This window comes from Olea europaea, chromosome 16 (assembly GCF_002742605.1).
Source record: "Olea europaea var. sylvestris chromosome 16, O_europaea_v1, whole genome shotgun sequence".
Classification (NCBI taxonomy): domain Eukaryota; kingdom Viridiplantae; phylum Streptophyta; class Magnoliopsida; order Lamiales; family Oleaceae; genus Olea; species Olea europaea.
The window spans coordinates 1,438,718-1,465,742 of NC_036252.1; the positions used below are offsets into that span (position 1 = coordinate 1,438,718).

Sequence of the window (27,025 nt, forward strand, 5' to 3'; positions counted from 1 at the left end):
TGCACTTAGGCAAGGCAGATGGAAAGATGCAATTCGGTTTGAGCTGATATCTGATGGGAGTAGTGGACAGGGAGGGAATGCTAACTCGACCCAGAGCACTCAGGATGGAGAAACTGATTCAGCTGGTTTACGAACTCCTGGATTAAAAATTATATACTGGTTGGATTTTGATAAAAACTCAGGCGCATCTGGCACAGGAACATGCCCATACATGAAAATTGAACCTGGTCCAGATTTGCAGATAAAGTGCCTCCATAGCACATTTGTGATTGATCCTCGAACTGGCAGGGAGGCTGAATTTTCCCTTAACCAAAGTTGCATTGATGTGGAAATGTTGTTGCTTAGAGCTATTTATTGTAATAAATATACTCGCCTGCTCGAGATATGTAAGGAACTGGAGAAGAATGACCAGATATGGCGAGCTCGAGGAGACGTCCAACTTCAATTCTATACAGATGAATGTGATGCTGACAACAAAAAGGTTAGATTTGTAATATGCATGCTATTTTCTTTCTGTTGTTCTGTTGAATTTAATGTTATATAAATGATGTATCTAAGTGGGCGTGGCAGGTGAAATATATGTTTACTCTTGATTTATAGATCATCTCACTAGCTACCTTTTGAGTTCGTTATTGTTACAAGACATGTTCAAGTGGAGTTGTCAAAACAATCAAGAAGAAAAAAGAAGAAAATTTGTTTAGCATAACTGTGAAAGAACTGTTCAAAGGATTGTTCTTAACCTATCACTTTTCGCTTAAGTAAATTCACAAGACGATTTAGGACCAGTTTAAGGATATTATTCTTCTCAGTTGTAGAAAAAGGATTGGGTATAGTTATCTAATAAAGATCATGTTTGCAGCTAGGTATATTTATTTTTCTGTAAATGTAGCCAACAGTTGGAGACAGAGCTTTAGATTATGGGCAACTGCTTAAGAGCTGGAAGAAATAATAGGAGTTCATTAGTGAGGGTTCATCAAGAATTTGGAATATGGAAAGGAGAAGCTTCTTGGGTTGCAGAGATATGTAGAAGTTATTATTAAATATGATGAAGCCCAATGAAGCAGAAGTAGAAATTTAACTGGTCTCGAGCTTGGCAAAAACACAAAAACAAATATATAAAAGAATAAGACTTAGAGTGAACCTTGTAAACCTGTTAAAAACTATAATCCACTATAGAAATTACAGAATTTTTGTAACCATCACTTAAAAACTATTCAAAATACAATATCAAATCAAATCGAGAACTCCCAGAACATGGTAAGCCATCACGTATGGTTGCTTTTGGTCCATAATGTTGTAGCCGAGGTGGGATCAATGGTTTTGATCCTACGTTTATCATCATACCATCCCCTCTATTGGAAAATCACAGACATGCTATGGATTAATGGAGTCTACATTATGTTGAAAAAAAACAACCTTATTTTAGTTTTGTGATGGGTTTGTTCTTTTCCTTCTCTTTTTGGCTCAGAGAGAGTACAACTTTTCTTTTTCTGAAACTGGATGTCACTGTCATTAGCAGAGTAGATAAGTAAAACCGTTCTAGGATCATAAGAACGGAGATCTCGTGTTCTCTCTTTGCTAACCATTTCTTTTTGTATGATAGTGGGTATACCATTTTTGGGAATCATCTGTATATTATTTAGTAAAGGGGGCTTCTAACAAGAAATGGGGACTCAAGTACTAAATTATTATACGGCTTGTTTGAAAATAATGGTAATAATAGAATTTTGTTATCGAGAACCCAAAAGTTTTTTAAGAACCTTTACATATCTTATTAGTAGCTAAAGAAATACACGATGGTGTAGCTCTAATAGCTTTACTCTCCTGAAAGTGGATTATAGCAAAAACCTCTTTAGGAGTCTCTTTTCTATAGCAAAGAGTGATGTAGTGGTTGCCCTTAAAACAATTTTTATTTTTTTAACAACATAAAACGTTGACCCATTTTACAATTTATTAGTTGATCCTTTGTACATGGACCTTGCTTCTTCACTGTGAAATTGTACTTATTTTCGTCTTCCTTTTCCTAATAAGGCTTCATGCTATAGTAGAAAAGATAGGTGTTATCGATTTTTATATCTCATAAGTGTATGGATCTTAACAAGTAATAAAGTGGACCTATGAGTTCGGATATCGTTTTCATGGGACTACTATTTAATAATTGATTCAATTATTTCTAACTTGAATTTGATTGGATACAAATAAACTACTTATTTCTCTCTCTCTCTCTCTTTAAACAAATAAAATTGATTTTTTAATATGATGGTGTAAGTGTTGATTTTACTAGTGTTATCCCCTTAATTTCAATTATCAAGTTTTATACAATTGATTATGTTTACTCGATCTAATTCTTCTTATTTAATTTATGCCTCTCGAGTTTTCATTGTATTTATTTAACTAATTCAATTCTATATCTATATGCGAATCAATCTTAGTTAAATGCAATTATGTATAAATAATTTATGCGTAAATATCTCTACATTTTATACTAGTTAACGACTCTTAATACATGGTTTAAATAAATAATCCGCATATCTACGTAATTATTGTTCACGAAATTAATGAATTAGTGGCCAATTAATCCAAGCATTAAGAATAGAAGTAAAAGCAATTCACAAAATCAATTAGAGATTTAAAAACTTCTTAATTAAAATTAAGGTTCAAAACTAGGTTATAATCATTCATTCTAACTAAGGGACTGTCTGGGAGAGCTTTTCTCCCAATTTGAGTAATTAATTGATCGTTACGGCAGAATAGGTCCCAATTTGGCAGCAAAATTTGATGATATTATAAATGAAATATTGAAAATGCCCATCTTGCATGCAAAATAATTTAATGTTAAGGACAAAAGGTCATTCTGACATAAAATGGTCCAAAATTGCGGCTGCAATGTCTAAAATTTTGCAGCAGCCGTATTTTCTTGGTGAAAAGCAATGGTCCAAATTTTAGTTATCGACGGTTGAAATTGCAAATTTAAGTGCCCGTCTAATACTTAATTACACATCATGGAAGAAGAATAAAAATACAAGAATGAATCAAAGTACATCACTGTGTATTAACGAAAAAGTGATAAAGATGAAGATCTTGCACCAATAATTCGTTTCTTCTTGTGAAGTTCTTGAAACCCTAGCTTCTTGATTGATTTCTTGATATTTCCTCCTTTTGGTTTTAATAATATATGTACAATAATCCCAAGCCTTAGCTTGAATATATGTGTATGAAACTCCACAAGTCCCCTTTAATTGTTGGACTAAGGTATGTACTTATAGAAAAGATTTGTGCAAAATCCTTATTCAATTTGATTTTCACCAAAGAATTTAAATTGTTTCTTTCTAAAGAGTTCAAATTAGTTTTTATCAAAGAGTTTTAGAAATAAAAGGAGACAAATTTATTTTTCAATTGAACTCCTTTTCTCATGTAACTTTATTCCTCTATTTTCTTTTATTTTGCAATTAAGTCCTCTTCATCCCAAAATCATAATAGTTGACTTGAGACAAGTTCCGAAGTTTTCAAATCAGTCCTCAACTTTTCAAATGTTGAATTTAACTCTGTTCCATTAACATTTCCAATTGATTTCTTGCAATCTAGTTAATCTTCAATTGCTTCAAATTAACTCCAATTAAGCTCCAAATAGCCTTGCATCATATATATTGTATCCATGCTGGGATTTTCCTACAATTTACATAATTTACACAAATTAAGTAGATAATCGCTCAATTTATATATAATTAAATAAGAATAGAAGTTTGAATAAGCACATAAAATGCTCTTTCAATAGGCTCATCTTTCTTTTTTTTTATCTGTAATGGGATGCCGTTGTTTGACGCCTTAAAGCTTGTTTGGGAAGTGTTTATTTGAACGATGGGGCCTCTGTGTCCAAGCTGTTAACTTACTTAGTGTCTACCTTGGGAGGCCTAGCCCATCTTACCCTTTACGGATTTCTACCGCGTTCCTAAGATTCAAACACGTGATCTTCTCTTAAGAGATTTAATTTGAATCCTAGTACTAATTAGGCAAGTGATGGGCTAGACTCTCTCAGAGCGAAAAATATGTAAGTTAACGACTTGAGCACAAAGATCGGGTCGTTACAAATTAAATTCGCATTTTTTTGTAATGACTCGACCTTTGTGTCTAAACCATTAACTTACGTATTGTCTGCTCTGTAAGAGCTTAACTGATCTTACTCATGAATTTCTGAATCTTTTTTAAAGGGAGGTTGTGTTCAAATCTAGGGACACGGTAGAAATTAGTGAGGGATAAGATGGGTTAGGCTCTTCAGAGCGGACATGATTTAAGTTAACAGTTTGGGTACAGAGATCAGGTCGTTATATTTATATACAGTAAATTATAAAATAAATAGAAATGACTAGTGGATAAGTAGGCAGTACTTGTGGGTCCCAGGAACCGTGTGGATAAAAAGTTATCTGATCCATTATAAACATTGGCATAACATGGGCTTAGAAATGTGGGCTCTTCCTTTATTATTTCTAGCTCTTAGTACCTGTGGACTTGTAAGTATATTTGACTGTTCATTTTGTTCAGAGGCTAAACAAAATGACATTTAATTGTTTCTGATACTATGGGGGTGTTTGAGAACCATTTTCATGTAAAAATGTATTTTAGAATAGTAACTTGATGGGAAGTGTGTGGTTGAAAAATAAGGAAAAGTTTTTGATTTACGTGTAATATTATTTTAATAAAGAATGTGTGGTTGAAAAGAAGAGAGAGAAAAATGCATTTTGGAAAAAATGGGTACCAAACGGGGGCTATATTTCAAAGCATCTATTATAATAATAATGGCAGGCTGGGAGCTGCCTTTATCAATCTCTTTTTGACTTAATTGATCATTCAATTTTGAATATAGATTTGCGAATGAATAATAAATTTATCGAATTTGTTGACATTTTGTTTTCAATCTTTGCAATCTGATTAAGTTTTCTGATTAAGTTTTATGTGTGGGTACATATTTTTATCGTTTCAGTTTCGGGAATGTGATTCTAATCTTCTTTGTACAGAAGGATAATACATTCAGTTTTCAGAAGTATGAAGGCGGGGAAGTTCTCTGTGTGCGTGCCTATGGTTCATCATTTTTCACTCTTGGAATAAACATAAGGTTTTTACATTTTCTGTTTTGCCTTCTCTATCTCCACTTGCAATATTTTTCCATAATAACATGTAAACTTTTATTGCTATCTGTTATATGGTGCTTGGAAGTTTAGTTGCTACCTGTAGATTACAGGTCAGAATGGTAAGGTGTTGTGCCATGTGTGGTGTTTATGCTTTGTAGCCCCTTATAAATTATTATCTACTGGGCAGGGTATCTTTTCACCATATGCATCTGTGAACTGCTAATAAACTGCTCTGTTTGTTGAACATAGTTTTATGTTCAGCTCTATGATTATGGTTTGGTGAGATATGTCCCTGGTGAACTCATTTATGCGTCAACGGGTGTGTTTAAAAATAATGTCACATTTGGATGTAGACATGTAGGTTCAAGTGGGAGCATAAAGCCTCTTGAGCTTAGCTGATGAGGTTTTAAATTTGAGTTCAAGTTTGGATTGATATTTTAAGGGAATTAATCTCAATTGAGTTTTAATCAAGTTTATCATGAGTCAATCTAGAGTAGATTTGACATCTTTCCATTCATTGTCTTAGTGATTAGGTTGCAGTGCTGAGTTTGATAAGTTGATGAGCTAAAATATGTTTTACGGATTGGCTTCTTAGCTTTAAACCATCTGAAATGAACCTTTTTTGATAGTTGAAATTCTGATAGCTCGGTTTTGTTTTCAGTCCTTGGTTCGAATATCTGACCATGCTTCCTTTAGGAGAAAGAAAAGTTGACAGCTTTGATATTCTAGGTATTGGGAGATACTCTTATAATCTTCTAGTTCTCAAGGAGATGTTACTTAGATATTCTAGCTGTTTGGGAGACATTTCTTTGCTGGCTCTGACTTAATTGATTGTTTTACTTGTTGGCATCATGAAGAAATCCTTTTTCATGCTTTTTGCTGAGAATAATTCTGGTTATTGCTTTGCGTTGCTATAGGTCAGAAGTGACATCTATAATGTAAGGGATGGCCACATAAATATGATGAACTGAATTTTTCATGAACCATTGTGCTATAGGGCACCCTGTAATCTGATCCTTCCATTATAGATTACCCCATTGGATTAAATGTATTGATATAAATTGAAGTTCTAGTTTCACATATGAAATGTAGACTATGACTACCAAATAGTGATGAATAAAAATTTTCACGATCCATGATGATATAGGGTACCATGTTATTTGATCTTTTCTTATAATATCGATATCTGATGAAGATCATGTTTACTTCAAGTCTAGCAATCCAATCATATGACATATCCAAATAGATGTGTTTCTGATATCCAAATAGACATGTTTCTGATAGAAATTAGAACTCTATAATTTCCTCCGAGCTTAGTCAAGAATTTATAAGCCATAATCATTCTTATATTTCGTAGGACATTCACCTTGTCGTACCAAGTCGATAAATTCTAATGTGGTAGAGTAACATGTCTCCATGGATATACAATGAACTGCTATTGCCTTAAGTCAAGACATTGGCTAGAGCAAGGCAGTTATGCCATAATAAACGACATAATCCAAACGCGAGGCAACCTTGGTGCCTTAGTTTTAATCAAGGTACAAATTTCATAGCAAAACACATAGATTTATAACAAGATGACCATGGTGTTTTAAGTTCAACTAAGGTACAAAAAATATATTAAGCCACTAATCACTTGATTAGTAAAATAACAGCTGTCATTTTTGTAAATTTGTTTGGTCGTAGAGGGGCTTCTTTTTCCTGGACTAGGGTCTCAGTTTCTATCTCTAACTTGCAGGAATGGTCACTTCCTTCTTCACTCATCCAAAAATATTATATCATCGTCAGTGCTGCTAGAGTGTGAAGAAGCTTTGAACCAGGGAAGCATGACTGCAACAAAAACTTTCATTAACTTGCGGAGCAGTGCTATTTTGCACTTGTTTGCTTGCATAGGCAGGTTCTTAGGCCTTGAGGTATGTTCTTCACTCGAGGTTTATTTTATTTATTGAGTAGGAATTGCAGTCTGGAACTTCAATGACTTATTAAAAATGGTGGAGTTTTGTACTTCTGTTGTCGTTTAAAATTCTTTCCTGTGATTTCAATCGACAGTCTCCTCTAGGTGCCTAATTTTTTGCTTATGATTCCTGCATCAATATGGTGCTAATTTACAGAGATGAATATGAATGCAATAGAAGACAAGTTGCTTGACTTCAACTGAACACATTAATGGTCTTGCCATTATCATGCGTATCTCCCTTCACTATCATAGATAATAGAAACTTCCTAATGAAAGTGTGTGGGTGTATTTAAATTTTGTTAAATAACTAATTATGTGTCGTCAATTATTCTTCAGGTATTTGAACATGGTTTTACTCCAGTGAAGGTGCCAAAGAACATTTCGGATGGTTCAAATTCATTAATCTTGGGATTCCCTGAATGTGGGAGCTCTTACTTTTTGCTGATGCAACTCGACAAGGAATTCAAACCACTTCTCAAGTTAATAGAAGCTCAGGCAGATTCCACAGGGAAAGGTCAACCTTTTGAAAACATGAATAATGTAATTCGAGTAAATAATGTCGATATTAGTCAGATGAACATGTGTGAAGACGAGCTCAATTTGAGTCTTCTTGATCACAGAAAGATCCTTACTATCCTTAGTGATGTTGACGGTTGTCGAATTTCTGAGTGTGGTCCCTCTGACTCCAGCAATGAGAATTTCACGCTTCGATCTAATGTGCCATTAAGTTTTTCCTCCATTGTTGATGAGGTGTTTGAGCTTGAGAAAGGGTCAAATGCCCCTTCTTTTTCTGGGCATGGTTCCTTTTCAAATTTTGGCACATCTTTCACGTCTCATTTTGGCTTGGGTCTTACAAACCTTCGAACTTCTTTGGTAAGCTTGAATTCCAATGAGCCTAGAAGCTTGCCTACTGAGGCTGTATCTGGCAGTTTTAGAGTTTCGGATGCCAGCTCACTGGCTGCCACTCCCGTATGTAAGATACCATCTTTATTATTTGAACTTGTAAGAGTTTTTTAAATCATAAAATGCTCATTTATACTTGACCATTTGAAAAGTGTTTCTTATTTTTCAGTTACCTTCATTTTTTTTGCGAATAATGCTTATCTTGTTATTATTGCCTATTGTTTTTGAGCTCCAGCACTTGATTCTGCTAATCTTGTGAACTCAAAGCAAGATGCCATTCCAAAACATGATAGGACGCCACGGAAACGTACATTATCAGATATGTTAAAATCTCTTCCGTCGCTTTATCATCTGGATGTCAATGAAGGAGCTAAAAAGAGAAGGAAAATCATGGAAACTGCTCATGCTCAGTTGCCGCCATTGCAGATGCTCATTTCGTCTGACATTTCTATTAAAACTGAAAAACATAGTTATGGGAATCTGATAACTGAAGCGAACAAAGGCAATGCACCCTCTAGTATATATGTGTCTGCTCTGCTTCATGTAGTCAGGCATTGCTCACTATGCATCAAACATGCTCGACTTACTAGTCAGATGGATGCACTCGACATTCCATATGTTGAAGAGGTGGGTCTTAGAAGTGCATCCTCAAACTTATGGTTCCGACTTCCTTTTGCCAGTGGTGATACATGGCAATACATATGTTTGCGGTTGGGGAGACCTGGAAGCTTGTATTGGGATGTCAAAATCATCGATCCACACTTTAAAGACTTGTGGGAGCTTCAGAAGGGTGGCAATAATACTGCTTGGGGTTCTGGTGTTCGCATTGCTAATACATCTGATGTGGATTCCCATATTCGTTATGATTCAGAAGGTGTTGTGTTAAGTTACAATCATGTGGAGGCTGATAGTATTAAGAAGTTAGTGGCAGATATCCAAAGGCTTTCAAATGCTAGAATGTTTGCCCTTGGAATGAGAAAACTACTTGGTGCCAGGACTGATGAGAAATTGGAAGAGAGCACTGTAAGCCCTGACAACAAGCCTTCTGCTGGAGCCAAATCTGTCAACGAGACACCTGAAAAATTTTCAGAACAGATGAGAAGGGTATTTAGAATCGAAGCAGTTGGATTGATGAGTTTGTGGTTTAGCTTTGGTTCAGGGGTCCTTGCTCGCTTTGTTATCGAATGGGAAGCTGGTAAAGAGGGTTGTACAATGCATGTTTCGCCAGATCAGCTTTGGCCGCATACAAAGGTCTGTTTTTTGTCTGTGCTCCTCAAATATAAAACTTCTCCCTCCCCCACGTTCCTTGGTTTCACATTTGCTTTTTCTGTTCTTGTACGATGTATAGAGCATCAAATGTATGTCATGATATGTGAACAAAGATTTGTTTTATATTCCCGAAAAGACTCTGATTTGTGCAAGACAGAAAATAGATTTCACTTCTGTTCTCCTGCACGATCTGTTCTGTACATAAAAGATGGCAATTAGCTTAAATGAAAAATTGAAGCAACTGTAAAGTTAATCGTGGAGAAGTTGTTGTCTTAGTATGGTATGGGTAAGCTAATTTTGAAAGAAGCATGCGATATTTATGGTGATAAGTTATGGGAGAGCAGCTACTCTCTAGGATTTATTTTGTTGAGCATGCTGTATAGGAATCAAACGGAAAAATATTCTTGGGACTTAGATTTGGTGAATGTGATCCTGGAGTTTGCTTATATTTGGGTACTGCCCCCCTTGACTTCTAATTAAGGAACCTTACTGTCTAATAAAAAGAACCAGCTAAATTTCTCTAGGTGTGTTGTATACTGCACCTTGGTTTATTGTATGTATTGGTATTTCCTAACCAGGTTGCCAGACTTCACTTTGAAATGATAATACAGGAATGCGACAAAATTTGAAACTGGTTGAGAACAAGGTGAAACCTACTTTGCATCTCAATGCTAAGCCTATGTTTGAGATCCATTTTCCCTGAAACTCATGTTTTCCAAAATTCATTTTCAATCACATAATTTCCCATAAAATAATTTTACACGTAAACCCAATTTTTCCCTATTTTTAATCATACGTTCTCCAAAAAATCATATTTCCGAAACCTATTTTCCCCAAAACAATGGCGCCCAAAGTGGACCAAAACTGATTTGTGATTAACCAGTATGGTTGAGGCATACTCCTGTGAGTGTCCTTTTACTGGGAGATTCGGTGAAAAGGTTTCGTTTGAATTTTTTATCTTCCATAATCCCCATTGGGAGAAAAAAGAAGAAGCACGTGCTTCTTTCTTTTTTCTCTTGTAGTAAAATGGATCTATGATGAATATTTGCTTTAGTTGCTCAGCTAGATTGCTCTCTCTCTCTCTCTCTCTCTCTATCCTTTTTTATTTTTTATTTTTTATATTTATATATTTTTTTTCGGGGCTTGAAAGAACATTAAGACTTTGTTTGGTGGGGACTAAAATTAGATTTTTATTAGATTTTGATTTTGATAAAATTGATGAAAAGTTGTTAGTCCTTTGAAATATGTGGTTAAAATTAATTGTTGATTTTGATTTAGAATAAAATCTAGATTTTAATCCGGGCCAACAGGGGCTAAAGCTATTTTCATGGTTTCATTTTTATTATGGGTGTTTGGGGAGTAGGTGGGTTTTACTTTAGTATCCAATGGGATGTGAGTACCTAACTTGAGTGGTTTTCCAAGCATGATGGATGTTGCCTAACCGAGAATACATTTTATTATTATTATTTTTTTTTAAACTTATCTTCTCCTTTTTTAGTCTAAAATAACATTTTATTTTTTGTTATCTTAGTTATCCTGTGTAATTACATCAGGTCAGTGTTCCTATGATTTATTGGGTTTCGTAATCATTTTTCTATTTCACAAGGGAGAGGGGGTTCGGTTGTAGAACTAAAGAATGCCTATATATAATTTCTACGCCGAAGTGTAGGCATTTAGCACTATATTCTCGGTTTGCCTGGTCTTTGTGTCGGTTATTGAAGCAATGGATGTCTACCTTAGATATGTAGGGTGTGTTTGGTACACTGTTTTGGGATAAGGGGATAGAATTGGAGGGGACTGTATCAAGGTGGATTAGGGTGTATTTTATAATTACGGTGTTTGGTGCTACACCGTATTAAAAAAGCATATTAGTATTTTTGTCTAAGATTAAAATAAAGGAAAATTACTTTTTAGTAACGTTATTTTTCTAAATATGTTTGGGATAACTTATTTTTCTCTTACTTTAACTTTGTGTCAAAATATGTAACTTATTTTAAACTTTGATTAAACAAAGTTATTTATTTTAAAACTTAGTTATTTACTTTTGAGTAGATTTACTTCTAGTAAATTTACATTTTGTCTACAGAATGTTTGGATAACTTATTTTTCTTTAATCAAAAAATTACCTTTGTTAATTCTTACCTCACTATCAAAATAAGTAAATTAATTTTTGACTTAAATTAATAAAAAAACTTATTTATTATAAAAACTAAATAAAATTTACATGTTTCAAATCAACTAATCTTTTCCTTTATAATTGATGACATGTGAATTAGTAATCCAGTGTAAACCCATCTATAGAGTGTGTTATTTTAATCTAGTTGACTGGAGGAGGATAAGCTCTCCAGATTGATTTAATCCGTATATCATTTGCACCAAACAACTGATAGGATCATATTATTCCTTGTCCGGTCTATTATGGTGCATCAATTATTCTTGTAATGTCTACCGTGAAGTTCAGATCCTTAAACTGAGCATGATGGGAGTTGCAAAGGACAGTCTTTTAACATTTTTTCGTTCTATTTACTGCATAATCTGCACAGTTTTTGCTTCTTGTTTAAAGTTGCATGTGTTGATATGCTGATCAAATTAGATTTCTTCTTCCTGGTTTCTCTTGACAAATTCATGAATTTATGGTTTTACTTTTGTTCTATAGTTTCTGGAAGATTTTATCAACGGGGCTGAAGTTGCATCCCTTTTGGACTGCATTCGACTTACTGCTGGACCCTTGCATGCTCTTGCTGCTGCTACACGGCCTGCACGAGCTGCTCCTGTTTCTGGGGTTCCTGGTGTTGCTGCATCTTTTTCTTCTACTTTGAAGCAGAGTGGGTACCTGCCGTCTCAGGGTCATCTGCCAAGCAATTGTAACACAAATACAAGTCAAGCTTCCTCTGGTTCTGCAGGTAATCCTGGTGGACCTACCCCGTCTGGTCCTGTTGGGAGTCACAACCACCCTACTGCTTCAATGTTGGCAGCAGCCGCTGCAGCTGCTGCTGCTGGAAGAGGTGGTTCTGGCATTGTTCCAAGTTCTCTGTTGCCTATTGACGTTTCTGTAGTACTTCGCGGCCCATACTGGATTCGGATAATATACCGCAAAAACTTTGCTGTAGACATGCGGTGTTATGCAGGAGATCAAGTCTGGTTGCAACCAGCAACCCCACCGAGAGGGGGTCCATCAGTTGGAGGATCACTGCCATGTCCACAGTTTCGACCTTTTATTATGGAGCATGTAGCTCAGGAACTGAATGGCATAGATTCTAATTTTCCAGGGGCTCAACAAGCACTTGGACTCACAAATTTAAGTAATCCCAATCCAAGTACAGGTCCACAGCTGTCAGCTGCCAATGGAAATAGAACGAACCTCTCAAATTCTGCTGCTGCAATCTCTCGTCAAGGAAATGCAATATCTGGACTCAACCGCATAGCAAATGCTCTTCCAGGACCTACAAATCTGGCTGCGGTGAATCCATTACGTAGATCACCTGGCTCTGGTGTCCCTGCCCATGTTAGAGGGGAGTTAAATACTGCTATAATTGGACTTGGGGATGATGGAGGTTATGGTGGCGGATGGGTCCCTGTTGTGGCTCTTAAAAAAGTCCTTCGAGGTATTCTCAAGTATCTTGGAGTACTCTGGCTGTTTGCACAGTTACCAGACCTATTGAGAGAGATCTTGGGGTCAATTCTGAAAGATAATGAAGGTGCACTACTGAACTTGGATCAGGAGCAGCCGGCCTTGCGCTTCTTTGTCGGGTAATGCTATAAGATACATTTTCAATGCTAAATTTCTCTGTTTTTATAGCAAAGAAAATGTAGACTTTGAGGGAAAAAAAATTTAGTTCTATTCCCGCAGGAAACATTTGGTTGTCAGAAGTTTAAATTGGATTGCAAGGTCTTCCTTGATAAGTCATAATTCCATGGGCCAGCTTTTGTCACACTCCATCCAAATTTCTTGAATATCAAGAACTAATGAATTAGCCCCCCTGATTGTCTGATCCTCAAATGAACCAATTTGGTCTTTTCATTTTGATATTGAATTTTCCTATTCTGTTTCAAGGCCGCACTGTGTACTAAAAAGAAACAAATGCATTGTCTAGTTCATTTTTGCTTTGCTAGACCACCGTAGCATCATTAAAAAAAAAAAAATTATCAATGCTGCCTCATCATATTTGGTGCAAGAGAACTCTTATTTTCCAGTTTCATCATCTCATATTCTTCAAACCTAATTCAGTTTTTGTGGACCATTTTACTCAGATATAATTCTTTCATCTATTAGCAGCCGACTCATCTGCAGTTTCCTCAATTTACAATTGCCAATTTATACATTCTGCAAAAGGTTGGACACTGTTTTCTGGTTGACCTTCTCACACTTGGCAAAGCTTTTGATGTCATCAAAATGCTTTCTTTTGCATCCTCTTTCTCCATTAACCACCATCTGACCAACAACAATGACAACAAAAACTAGATCTTTTCCCCTATAAAGTTAGGGTTGGCTAGATGATCACTACACTCATCAAAAGATTCGATGACAACATGATCTTTTCCACTATAGAATTTGATATGGGCATGATCTTTTCCACTGTAGAATTTGATATGGGCAGTCTCTTTCTAATCTTTCATGGGTTTTGGCTCTTTTAGGGGGTATGAACAGAAATTGTAAAGAAAGGGAGGTAATGGAAGGTGAAAGGAAGAGTCAGGGCACAAATTTAATTGACTGATTGGACTCGAGGAAAAATGCACTTATTTGGAAAAAAGAGAAGGGAGGAGACTAACCATGAAGAGAATCAATCTTCACGTGGGAATTTTTTTCCTTTCAAATAAAACCATCTAAGGTTTTTAGGCTTCATCCCGACTCAGTTGAGGGAGTTGGCATTGGCCTCTAACATGTCTATAGATAGAAAAGATTCTTACAAATGGAAGGGGGACATGCAACTACAAAAGAGTGTAGTACTTACAGAAATATAAATTTGGAGGCACTACTTGCATTACAGACTAGTGAACTTAATATGAAATGAAATTAACCGTACACTAATTTGCAAAGCTAGCTATCATTTTGGCAAATAGCCCTATAATAAGTCTCTGCTATTGCATTTATTATTTCGAATTCAAGAAATACCTTGTTGATCCAAAAAATAATGCTTTTGAGTTGCAAATGGAGATCCATTGATTTGATTTGATTTATTTTTTTAACACTTTATTTGTACCAGTTTCATTAAACCAATCTGTGGCTTGTTTTCTTTGCTTTGGGCATTCAATTTTCTGCTAAAGAATTGCCCGATAGTTGCATGATCTGATGCAAATTAATTATACATTCTGAGGGCCCCCTTACTCTTTACAAGACTTGTTATGGGCATAATTGAGTCCGATTCAGTCCATACAGTGCAAAAATTCCAATTATGAGCAAAGTTGATGTTCATCAAGAATAGCACGTAGCTCGGCCTCAAAGCTGGAGCTAGTTCCATAGAAGTCATAGAATGCATTAATATACTATCCTAAATGATAAAAAATAAAGCCCGTTCTGATGCCAATCCTGGATTTCCGATAGCGCACCCATAAACATCTAATTTTACCCATTCTGGAGGTGGTTTGATCCATCTAATGATAATAGCTTTTTCAGGGGCGGGTCTGCTAACTGAAATGCCAAGACCTTTAGCAGGATCCAAATCTCCTCTCTAAATATGAGGTTTAGTTCTTATTCATCAGAAGAGGGAGGGAGTTGTGCGTCGGTTCTTTTACTGGAGAGAGATTTTGAGGAGAAGGCATGTGAAAAGAAAGGAATATTGAAAGAAAATGAGTGTGGTGAATAGAGGCACAAATATTAAATAGTATAAAATTGAAAATTGTATGTTATTAGAAAGCTTGTATGTTATCAGAAAGTGATGTAATAATTTAGCAATGTATCGTTGTTACAATGATCTTTTACTTCATAGAACTTTATTATTTAGTTATTGATATAATTTTTTTTTTAAATTGATGAAAATTAATTTATTGCCATGTATTATGTTTGCGTGCTTTGTTTTTAATTTGTTTATTCTATTCTCGGGTTCTATCACGATTAACCCTGTCCTCTGATCTTTTCATCCAATATCTGAACCAGGTTTTGAAAACATTGATATTTATAGATCCTTTGTGCCATTATATTATTTGTAAAAGAAGTTTGTTGCATACGCCTCTTCAAATTTTTGATCGTTTGTTTGTACCTTCTAATGTGAAAGGATTCTTTTTCAGGGGCTACGTCTTTGCTGTTAGTGTTCACAGAGTTCAACTTCTTCTCCAAGTCCTTAGCGTAAAAAGGTTTCATCATTCACAACAACAGCAACAAAATGCAGCTGCTGCCCAAGAGGAATTAACTCAGTCTGAAATAGGCGAGATATGTGACTACTTTAGTCGTCGGGTTGCATCAGAGCCTTACGATGCTTCTCGTGTTGCTTCCTTTATTACGCTTTTGACTCTACCAATTTCAGTTTTAAGGGAATTTTTAAAACTTATTGCATGGAAGAAAGGATTGGCTCAAGTGCAAGGTGGTGATATAGTTCCTGCACAGAAATCCCGCATTGAACTTTGTCTTGAGAATCATGTTGGATTTAATGTGGATGGGAACTCTGAAAATTCATCTACGTCCAAAAGCAATATTCATTACGACCGGGCTCATAACTCGGTCGATTTTGCATTGACAGTTGTTCTTGATCCTGCACACATACCACCCATAAATGCTGCTGGTGGTGCTGCTTGGTTGCCATACTGCGTCTCAGTGAGATTGAGATACTCATTTGGTGAAAATCCTAATGTATCTTTTGTTGGAATGGAGGGGAGCCATGGTGGCCGTGCGTGCTGGACGCGAATCGAGGAATGGGATAAATGTAAACAGAGGGTAGGCCGAACTGTTGAAGTGAATGGATCTTCTGGTGGGGATGCTAATCAGGGAAGGTTGAGGGTTATTGCTGATAGTGTACAAAGAACACTGCACGCAAGCCTTCAAGGGCTAAGAGATGGCATTGGGATGACTTCGTGACTGATGAAAAAAATGACAACACATTACTGCTGATTATTACTGTCTCAACCTAGTAGATGGTGCATTAGTGTCTTAATCAAAGAAGCCAGCTTGTTTTCTCTTGAATCAACAATTACATTGCTTGCAATGCTGCTTACTTTTGCAGGACCTGGAGAACCAAGAAAAATTTAGAATTGACAAATGCTGACACAAGCTGCTGGGTTGTATATATAGTTTGGTTTATTTGCTGGTGGGCTAACCCAGACTTAGAGTCAGGTTGTGGTTATCCCTTTGTACAGTTAATTTATCTTCTGTATAAATTTGTTTCCTTTTACAACTTTGTATTGAACTAGCAAGTAAACTGGTTCCAATCCTTGTTGAAGAAACTCAAAAGTAGTCCATATTCAGATAGTAACCTAAGTAGACGACTATGTTTGTTTTCATTCTATTCTAGAAGGGGACATGGTTCAAATAGTTGAATCGAGTCTGATAATTTTGCTGTCAAATTTTGTAATTAGGGCCATGCAATTTATACGTCTCTTGGATAGATATGGTTAAACCGCTTTGATTGTTGGTTTCAATATGGATAAATATTATTGTGAAGGGATAGAAGACGCTCATTTGGTGAAGGAAAGCAGCGGTTTATAAGATCATTCTATAATTAATGCAACTGAACATCATTTACAGTAGTTTGCTCAGATTGATTCAATTATTCTGTGTATATATGCATGATAGAAGCATTTTCCTTGGCACTGTAATACTCCATCAATAAGCTACGATATGTAGAACTAAATCAGAACCCTGGACATTGAAAAAAAAGGGTAGGGGTTAGTGAGAGAAAACTCTCACTAAGAGTTGTCCTTTGCATTCGTGAGCTCATTGATCCTCGTTTGATTTTTTACTTTCATTACTTGGTAATTTCAAATTTAGCATTGCAGATTTGTTAAAATTTGTCCAGATTCTAGTGATCTTTGAAGAATATCTAGTGTCTTGGATGTTTTGAAGACCGGCAAGAATGGTTAAGCATTGGCCTTGAAAGACTTGAAAATGGCAGCAGGTCGCATGTTTTGATTTTGCAATTATTTTACGTAGTTAAACCCAGATTCTTGGAGCTTCTCTTGGAATATTTAAAGCTGGTTTGAAGTGTTGAAGAATGTTCAGCAGGGTGTTAGCTTTACCCATCCAGTTTATTTGGGTATCTTGAAGTTTAGTGGCCGTTCCCAGCAACTTGACAAAGGCATTTGGAAGAATATATTTTGGCCAGCAGCTTCGTTAAATTTCGTCCCAGGAGTGTTTCTTGATTCTATTCTGATTTGCCTGCTCAGCTGCTTACTGCATGTTCGAAGTTTAAACGGCCTGCATTCTAGATTTGTTTCTTGTTAACAAGCAGCCTGATTGGCCATCTGGAAAATTCTTTCGTTTTTATGGTGGAATCTGTCAGCCATTACAGGTTCATTTTAGTGCAACTTTCTTGCCTGGGTTTTTCAGCATTATTGATCTTGATACCAAAAATTCAAAGCGTGGGTAAGCAAATTGGAGAATCCTATTCAAATAATGCTGCCCAAGCACTCCAACCTGGTAAGCAGATTTCCAAGGCACAAATCAAGAAAAATTTCCATTATGATCTTCATCAATTGGCAATTATCTATCCAATTTCGAAGATACCTTTGAAGATTGCTAGGTTTTTCAAGCAGTCAAACTCGGCAGCATGATTATGAACTGTTATTGACAGATTTTTTATTTTTTATTTATTTTTTTATTATTTTTAATAATCTCTAGGAGGTTTTTTGAACCGTTTAGCAGTTTAGCACCTCGTGTATTTGATGTACCCAAGTTGCAATGTTTTGATTCCCACTCCAATACTTGTTTTGGATCATTAGTTCATTGTAATGTCTTGTCTTGTATGTCCAGATTTACCTGGACTAATTGTACCCATAATTTTGATCAATGCAATTTATTTACCTGATAAAAAAGGGGAAAAAAATGCAATCAGAACCTTTCATGCCCTCACTCCAGGAAATACTAGAGAATAAAAATGCCATTTCTATCATTCGGGTCGAATATGATCCAATATGAAAGCTCTCGATTCTTGTCAAGTCCCGTGCAGTTGGACCAAAAGGATTTAATGTGCGACACTATTAGGATACAACTTATAATGTAATTAGAACAATTGTTGCACACAAGAAGCTATATCAAGACACTGTACGAAAGTACAAATTTAAGAACTCTCCATGCTCGAGACTTCGGCCTCTTGCTTCTCTTCTTCTCTCACTCTTGTAATATATTCAGGCGACTCCAATGGAGAATCAGTATCCTTTTTCAGTTCTGTTTCAAATTCTTTTGCAGCCTGCAATTGGAAATTGTCAAAATAGTAAACGTGCTTCATTATTGTGTTGGTATGTGATATGCATGTGTATATAAAATAGCATCGGAAAGGAGAATCCCAAATGGAGTGTTTCCTTTTCCTTTATTCGTTCTAAAATAGAACTTGTAGACAAGAGGCGGAGGCGAGAAGTTTGACAGACTTGTGGAGATTTGTTAGGCGTGTTTTAGGAAGCACTTTTGAGCACAAATGTAAACTGTATGATGTGTAAGACATGCAACAATCAATTAACTGTGATGTGCAGAGAGTTCAAATTTAATGCAACAAACAGGAGTAATAACATAAGCTTTCTCAAGCCATGTTATCCTATCTATTTTCTCTTTTCGTAATCTCTCATCTATTATAGTGCATTCCTTGGTCAATGATCACTTTTTGCTGGTAAATATTGTAGAAAAAACAGGATGATAGTAGATAGGCCAAGGGATAATTTCAGGATATGATGACATACATATGTGTAAACTAGCTAGTTACATAACATCCAACTTTAAGACTCAAGTTGAACCGTGCATAGCCCATGTTGACCTTAGGATAGATATATTTGTGAGGAACATGTAAATTAAATTTGCATGCTAAACAAGAGCAATATTAAACGAATGACCAGATTCTTCCTTTAAATTTAAAAATATGCTATAACAAAGCAATACTGGATTACTGAACTCTTCGTCAAAGCATAATTAAGTCGAGTCTTCCACAGTAAGCTAGTAGAGTACACATGCACGGGACTAATCATTGTTAGGACCTAGAAATCTATATGTGAGAAAGTGTGAGGCAGACTAACTCATTCATGGGAGTGTAGAATCTATATGTGACGCTCTTGTATTCTAGGGGTGGAAGGATGCTCAGAGCATGCATTGTATTCATTGGACGAGTTTTATCTACTCATCTTTTCTAACAAGTCAACAATGTATGAAGTGTTACGTGAGTTGATTTAAAGATAGGACCCAATCCCCATAAAAATAATTTGTCAACGAGGAATTTTCTATCTCATTGAAAGGAATATGTCATCTGAAATAGTGGGAGGAACTACTTGATTTTAAAGATCCAATCTCTTGGTGAATGAACGAAATATTCACCTCATTATGATTGACAAATCCCTAATGTTTTTCCCTTGTTACCTCGTATCCTTGTATGTACTTCATATTCACCTCAATATGATTGACGAATACTGACTCCTTACTTGTCTCGAAGGAGAATATAATTAATATGCAGATGACTCCCCAAAGTGACACCTGAATTAAATAGGGTATCAAAAAGAGGAATAGTACTTCCTTGGATTTGGAGTGTTTATAATGAGTTTATATTGTTTTATCCTTTCTAACATGCTGTGCTTGCCACAATCTATTTTTTCAATAAGTTCCCGCGAAATTGATCCACGTGCTCTATAAGGTATGAAAACAAAGAAGTCATAAGAATGTTAAGACCTAAGCATATCCAACTTATGCTAGGAAATGAAAGGCAAACAAAAAGGTATGATATCCTAAAGAGTCACTAGGATATTATTTCTATTTTCTGCAAGAACGCCATTTTCTTGGATAAGCGTATTTGATAATGAAGGCCTAGGAACAAAATATAAATCAAAGAAATTTTCATTCAGCCACAGACTACTACTAATGCCTGAGGCCGCTAGTTAATACACAGCTATAGGAGATCTGTATAGTATCACATCTTCCAGACAGTTAAGGATTTCTTTACGAGGATGTTGATGAACCAGGTTCCTGCTATGAAATAACAACTGTAGAGACGATCTTGCATGTCCGATATCAACTTGAGTAAGAGTCTAGACTATGATATCTAAAACAAAATTTTGAATTTCAATCAAGTTTGGAAGCTCATTGATCCACCAGAAGATATGATACATATTAGCTGCAAACGAGTAATCAAGTGAGAAATAAGAGACGGAAAGATAGAGACATAAAGGCAAAATGTTATCAACAAAGACAGTAGTTAACTGTGAAGAGATCTTTTGGGAGGTAGCGATGTTTAAATACATTAGGATTTTATAAGCCATTGTAGCACATCATGACAAAGAACGCGAACAAAGCACTATGTTTTTATCGTGAAAATATATAAATCATGTGTGCGATAAGATAAGTAGGAAAGTTGTCACTATCTTAATTTCATGTGAACATAAAAAATTATTGTTGATCGATAACACAAAAATGGTATCAGCAACATTAGAAGAGAGGCAACCTTAATCTGAGAATAATGTTTCATGGAGATAGACTGACATGGTTGTAGGAGTTTGTACATGGAAAAAGTGTTGAAGAGGTTCAACTGGAAAAAGCTAAGACACGGTGGTTGCCAGTGGAACAGATGATTATCAATGTGTCCAGAAAAGGGCCAAAACATTGAAAGAGAGAGAAAAAGATAGCAAAGAAGTAATTGGGTATCAATTAGGCTCGAACAATGCAAAAAGACCAGCACATGGTACTTCTTTGAATGGATAGTGGTACTCATATCATCAACTTAGATGCTGCATTAATTGCAAGTTTGCTTCTCAGAGAACAAGTTCATATTGGACACGTCGTATGAAATTTCAAGTATTATAAATGAATTTCCTTATGATTAAGTTGAGAACGTTATGGCCTAAGGCACTATCATGGTTCTGCATATGGATTAATATGATAGATTGCAGCATAATGATCTTACACTATTGAATGATTATACTAAGTCTATATTGGACATATTACATATACACATTAAGGCATGTAGGTGTACAAACATAGGATCTATCAACTTATATTGAACAAGGATAATATCTTATAAAGTACAGAACTAGATGACTGGGAAATATTTTACAGAGATATAAAGGAAATAGGAACACTAGTTTCTGTCAAAGCACAAGAAGGCAAGGCAAGGCACACCATTTTTTTTTTTTTTTGCTGGGGAAGGGGGATGGATTTTAATAATAACCAAACTTAAAATTAAACTTGAGGAAGTTGCCATGTTCAAGCCTCTGAATAATTGGAGAGTTCATTCTACACAAATGTTGGTAGAAAGGGTTTCTCATGATGCTAACGCATTTAGTATCACATCCAACATCAAATTATGATAAACTTAATTAGTCAAATATAATAAATAAAATGAGAACCTGAGATGAAGAGTGAATCACGCTAGCAAGTTATTTCAGCCTAAACAGCTTTAAGACATCAATGTCCAAAATGGTTTTAGAATCAAAATAAGCGTTGTTGAAAGTTCTTCAAATGTTTATACTAGGCCGAGAAGGTGATTTTGGAGTTCGGACTGAAAGCATGAAGATGTTTGCACTTGCAGGCCCACCCTTCATATCCTGAATCTATACTGAAAGCACTTCCTACAGTAAACACAAGCCACTTGGACATAAACTAAATATACTTTAAATAGTGATAACTAGAAACAAAAGTCCGTCTATGTGGAACTTTCCAAGAATTCAAAAATTTCGCAAATATATTTCCAAGAGAGGATTACATTCATTGACAGAATTTTGCGGTCCTATTGACTGGAAACCTAACAGTGTATTCTAGTGTGCGAGGATGCATAGGTGGACGAAGAGTTGGCCTTAATCTGTTCAGACAGAGTTTGATGTTAAAAAAAATTAAAAATTAAAAAAATCCTCCATGTTCAAAATCCAATCATTCATCTTCTTCAATGTCAACTCAGTCACTTTTCACAAAACTTATAAAGCATATAAATTCATGCCTTCAAAAAATTATAAATGTTCACACTAACATTCTCAACAAGGAAAAAAATGGACCTGTTGGAAGCTCTTGACAGTCTTGCCAATACTGCGGCCGACTTCCGGAATCTGCTTGGGCCCGAAAACAAGGGCAGCCACTCCAGCAATGACCACCAGCTCCGGCACCCCAAGCCCGAACAAGCAGTTACACGACATCCCCTTTTTCTGGTTCCTGCTCATTCTTCTCGACCCACCAAGAACCAGGCTCAGATTGGCACAGCCACTGATATTGTTATTGAAGAATACTGAACTGGAAGAACCCAGAAGAGAAGTGCCCATGAATGGTTTAAATCTTGTAGATAGTGCAAGATTGATTGCGGCAGATGGGATGGTCGCCATTTTCAGAATTTTTGAAGGAGAAAATTGCAATCTTTAGCTTAGCTTTTCTTTTGAAAGAGATTTTATTCTTGCTCGTGTATTGTGTGTCGAATTTGGGAAAATAGAATTGAGCATAACCACTAAAGGAGAAAAAATTGCTAAAGAGATCCTTAACCTTTACAAAATACTATAAATAGGTTCTTTTAATCTCGCTTGCACGATGTCAAGAAGGATTAAGATTTTGATTTTAAAGAAATTCTTCACTTTATTTTTCTACTGCTCCTCTTATTTATCTTATATTAAATTAAGCATGTATTTGTTTGTCATATAAGAAATAAGGCGCGCACTATATCATCTTTTTGATAGATTCAGTTCAAATGAATTTTCATTGCTATATATATAAAGAAAAAAACTGAAGAATTCAAATTCGTTAAAAGAAATGATGATACTCAAATGTGTGACGTTAACAAGATTTGAAAGGTTAGAAGTCTATTTATGTTCTTCGAGAGATGAGGGACCTCTACCGCAATTTTATCATAAAATAACCAAGGCTTCGGTGGGAGGTGGTGAGGAGTTGTTTATTGATTATTTTACATTATATGAATATAAACTACAATAATTAATAAGCATATTTTTCACGTTTATTTTCTTTAATAATAAAATCTGGCCAAGTTACAAAAGTCAGATTTTACTCAAATAGCAAGGACTTGTTTGGAATTGGCTTGGCTCAATGAAAGATCAACATCATAGAATACAATATCCAAGAAAGCCAAATATAGTTCGAAAGTCTATTGAAGTAGACCAGTAACATATCGCTAATCCTCCTCGAGATTGATGGAATCCTTGAACTTGCCATACAAAACCTTCTTCAATTCAGCCATCTGACTAACTATGGATTCCTTCTCCTCAGTCAATTTCTCCAAGTTCTTTTCAGTAACTTCTTTCATCTGCTCGATCCTGTTCTCGACTTCATCTTTTGGGACGTGAGCAAATACCTCCCCTATCTGGAATCGCACTATATCTTCATCAGTAAGAATCAACTCACTGCTTGCATCCTCGAGATTCTCATTTGTTTCCTGAACAAATTTTTTTAGGATAAAAGTAAGCCAACTGTTCAGAATGACACAATAAGACAATAAAGTCGGAAGGACGTAACTAGAATCTAAATTTAGAAGAACGTAATGGAATTGTATTTCAGGCTTGGAATTTGTCGAGAAAGCCACGACTGGGGAGAGTGGGAGGAGTGTAAATATATTGTGCTATTCAAAGGTCAGATGCACCTTTATAGTCAAAACAGTTGAAACAAGATATAAACTGAAAGAAATTACAATAGATTGTGAGCATTCGCTCACTCTCCCAAATTCAGCCTAAATGTTTATAAAACTCCCTCCCCTTAATTATGGTTAAAAGCCTTCATATTTATTCTACTAAATCACCATAATACCCCTCCGGCCCTCCCATACTTAAACTAATTAAAGGGAAATATTCATGTGCCTTTTGGAACTTATAATCTTCTAAATGTGCCCAACTATATTATCTAAGTCAAATCAACCAGTAATGCTCAACCTACATATCCCAAAAATTTCAAAATCGATTTTTTACAATATTGCTATAGATCTGAAACCAGTTCATAGATATCTGTACCTCATTACTCTCAAGAAGTAGCCAAGCAAGATTCTGGGAGTGAAGTCTGAGACCGAAGACAGAAGCTCAACAACTGAATATGGGGCAATGCCGGAGAGCACAGAGCGAGAGGAGAATAAGTCTTAAGGATCAGAGTGGAAGCTTTCCAAATAAGTAACCAGAAATAGAACATGCGTGCCCTCTTTTCCTTGTTCTAGGTCCAATCCCTTAAAACTACTTTTTTCAACTTATTATGAAACAAATTTCGGGAGGTGGGTAACAGAAAGGAATAAAAAAGCTTGCCATGAAAAGTGGGATTTGAAAGATACATAAAGCCCCTTTTGCTTCCAAATATCTGCTCATCAACATGTTGATTCCAAAAGTTGAATTTATTTCCAAGAAACTAAGCCTGATATAGCATATTAAAAAGATTCAGAATCCCATACGTCTTTTTCTCTCCCCTTTTTAGGGGGGAATTTTTATATTAGATGGAGTGCGAGATTCACGGGAAAGATGAGGAAACTTTTCCTCTACAAAGGGAATCATTAGCTCATCATCTATTCTGTGATGTATCAACCTGTCTGTAATCTTATGTGTGCTTTTTGTGGCACTCATGACATAAGTTCTTACTCCTTTCAGGGAAGCAAAAATCCAAATAATTAAATAAAAGAACTAGTATTAAATGACATCTTTACTCACTGGAACCGAACCTGTGATATTATTGGTATCCAAAATAAAAGAACAAGTCTTATATTTTGTCTTTACAGTCACAAATCTATATTAGCTTTTGTGACTTGACATGACATGCATTAATAGTATCATTGTATATAAGACTTGTTAGAGCACGATTCCCAGGTCATAAGAAATTTAATAAGGAGATTCCAACATTTCCAAACTACTGGACAATAGACTCTCACACTCACTCCCACTGCTAATAACCAGCTTAATACCACCATCTTCCTCTAGTGACTCCAGCTGCCAAATTTGCATCTAATCCCACTGTCGATGACCGAAAAAAGCCCATTTTCTTCAAGAAACTAACACATGTACACTGTTCAGAGGGATACTCAAACATCAAAAAAGGCAAATGATGATGGAAAGCAACATTAAAAACAAATCATTACTCTATACCCACATCACTGACCAGAATCAAATTGAATTTCTAAATATGATTCACAAATTCTAAGTTAGACTTCTCCTGGGTGAAAGAATATTTCATCTAAAACTGGATATTCCAAACTATTTATACAAAATCCTAACAGAATCCTGACTCAGAAGTTACACTAGTTTTGGTGTTGGATTGTATTATTTTTCATTACTACAAAGTGATGGGCCCATGTTTCCAATCACAAAAAATGTATCGAGCCATCAATACCTAAATCTAACCATCTGTGAAATCCTCCCATGTCTCAGAATTTCCATTTTAGAGCCGTGAGCCATGAGAAATTCTGCTCAAGCAGTCACACAAATAAATATAACACTTAGATTTTGTAATCCTCTTCCATTGAAATTCTAACTGGGAAAATGGCCTATCCATTTATGCAGCTAAACCCTGTGGACAACAGCCAATCTCATTCCCAGTACGCAACATTTTCTTCAGTTGAATTGACACCACCTTATAGAAGTCACTGTATCTTTCAACTCAAAGGTCTCCATACATCATTTATGTTATTTTTCAAGCATCACCAAAAATCATCATCTAATGGTAGCAGAGACCAATTTTCCTACTTTATGGCACAACTTCACTGCCAAAAGATCAAAATTTTTATGTCCCATCGTAATAAGATTGCTCGTCTCAATATTATTTTTAGTCATTAAACCACTTCAAACAAGCAAAACAAATGAAAAAGATCTCTGTCGTGAACCGCAATATCACAGGATATTATTGCATCATTTGCTTGAACTGAGAGTTTTCTCCAAATCTAGTACTAATCACTGAGTCAAACCATACACTGATTGAATGCTAGAAATTTGAGCCAACAAAGTTACGTATATGTATATATAGGTGGCACTCTTTTGTATATTCTCACTTTCAAATCTTAACTTCTATCGATAACTAAGTTGAATTTCCTTTTCTAAAGTATCATATGATAATTCATTCTAACTGTTTGGAATCTATTTTTGTTTTTTATTCATAAATCGGTATTAACTTATGTTTAATTTTCTTGTATACTCTTCACGATCAAGTCACACAAACCACATATTTACAAACAAAAGAACGAGAACATGGCAAAAACCCATTGAAGAACACACCTTGAAAATTTGAGGAAAAAAAATACGATCAAAAAGTGAAAAGGCCCAAAAAGGGGTACCTTAGCGATCTTGATTTCATCTTCGAGTTCGTGAAGCCTGTTATTTAATCTGCCAAACTTGTTAATATTCTGCTGGTCCTCCCATGTGACTTCCACTTCCGAACCGGATGCCCCAGCCTTTCATATTCAATCATATCAATTAACGCATACACACAAAAATCAGCGTAATGTAGTGCAATTTTAGGTTTGATTTTGACTCACCTGCTGCATTTTATGATGATTCGAAATGGTCGATGCTGAGAGAACGGCAGGTAAATTGAGCAAAGGAAACCCTCGTCAATGTCCGAAACCTATTAAAAAATGTGAATTTAGAAATTTCTGAAAGAGTCCTGTTCCTTTTTATGGAATCTTAATGAAATGATTTTTTGAACATATATCCTAATTTTTTAATTATTTTATTTTCTATTTACTCTATTTTGAATATAAAATCA

The 27,025-nt window shown here is 35.6% G+C and overlaps 3 protein-coding genes across 4 annotated transcripts; 1 reads left to right on the top strand and 2 right to left on the bottom strand.

The window, feature by feature from the left end:
- Positions 1-6: 6 nt before the first annotated feature.
- Positions 7-16,790, top strand: LOC111411641 (mediator of RNA polymerase II transcription subunit 14-like). Its single transcript, XM_023042161.1, has 7 exons — positions 7-481; positions 5,013-5,110; positions 6,865-7,039; positions 7,420-8,056; positions 8,222-9,237; positions 11,912-13,005; positions 15,481-16,790. Exons 1-7 carry the CDS (start codon positions 212-214, stop codon positions 16,262-16,264), a joined length of 4,074 nt encoding a protein of 1,357 aa, XP_022897929.1. The 5' UTR covers positions 7-211; the 3' UTR covers positions 16,265-16,790.
- A 1,473-nt stretch (positions 16,791-18,263) lies between these two features.
- LOC111411642 (sec-independent protein translocase protein TATA, chloroplastic-like) lies at positions 18,264-22,781 on the bottom strand. Of its 2 annotated transcripts, XR_002705862.1 has the most exons (3): positions 22,360-22,781; positions 21,718-21,939; positions 18,478-18,590 (listed from the first exon to the last, which is right to left on the bottom strand). XR_002705862.1 is itself a non-coding variant. In XM_023042163.1 (2 exons), the coding sequence occupies exons 1-2, from the start codon at positions 22,678-22,680 to the stop codon at positions 18,462-18,464; spliced, it is 450 nt and encodes a 149-aa protein (XP_022897931.1). In that variant the 5' UTR covers positions 22,681-22,778; the 3' UTR covers positions 18,264-18,461. The 2 variants fall into 2 exon arrangements, 1 of the variants encoding a protein (XP_022897931.1); XM_023042163.1 differs by lacking the exon at positions 21,718-21,939 and having other exon boundaries at positions 18,264-18,590; positions 22,360-22,778.
- A 497-nt stretch (positions 22,782-23,278) lies between these two features.
- On the bottom strand, positions 23,279-26,929 carry LOC111411643 (probable prefoldin subunit 4). The gene is made up of 3 exons (XM_023042164.1): positions 26,796-26,929; positions 26,595-26,711; positions 23,279-23,735 (listed from the first exon to the last, which is right to left on the bottom strand). The coding sequence occupies exons 1-3, from the start codon at positions 26,802-26,804 to the stop codon at positions 23,475-23,477; spliced, it is 387 nt and encodes a 128-aa protein (XP_022897932.1). The 5' UTR covers positions 26,805-26,929; the 3' UTR covers positions 23,279-23,474.
- Positions 26,930-27,025: the final 96 nt, after the last annotated feature.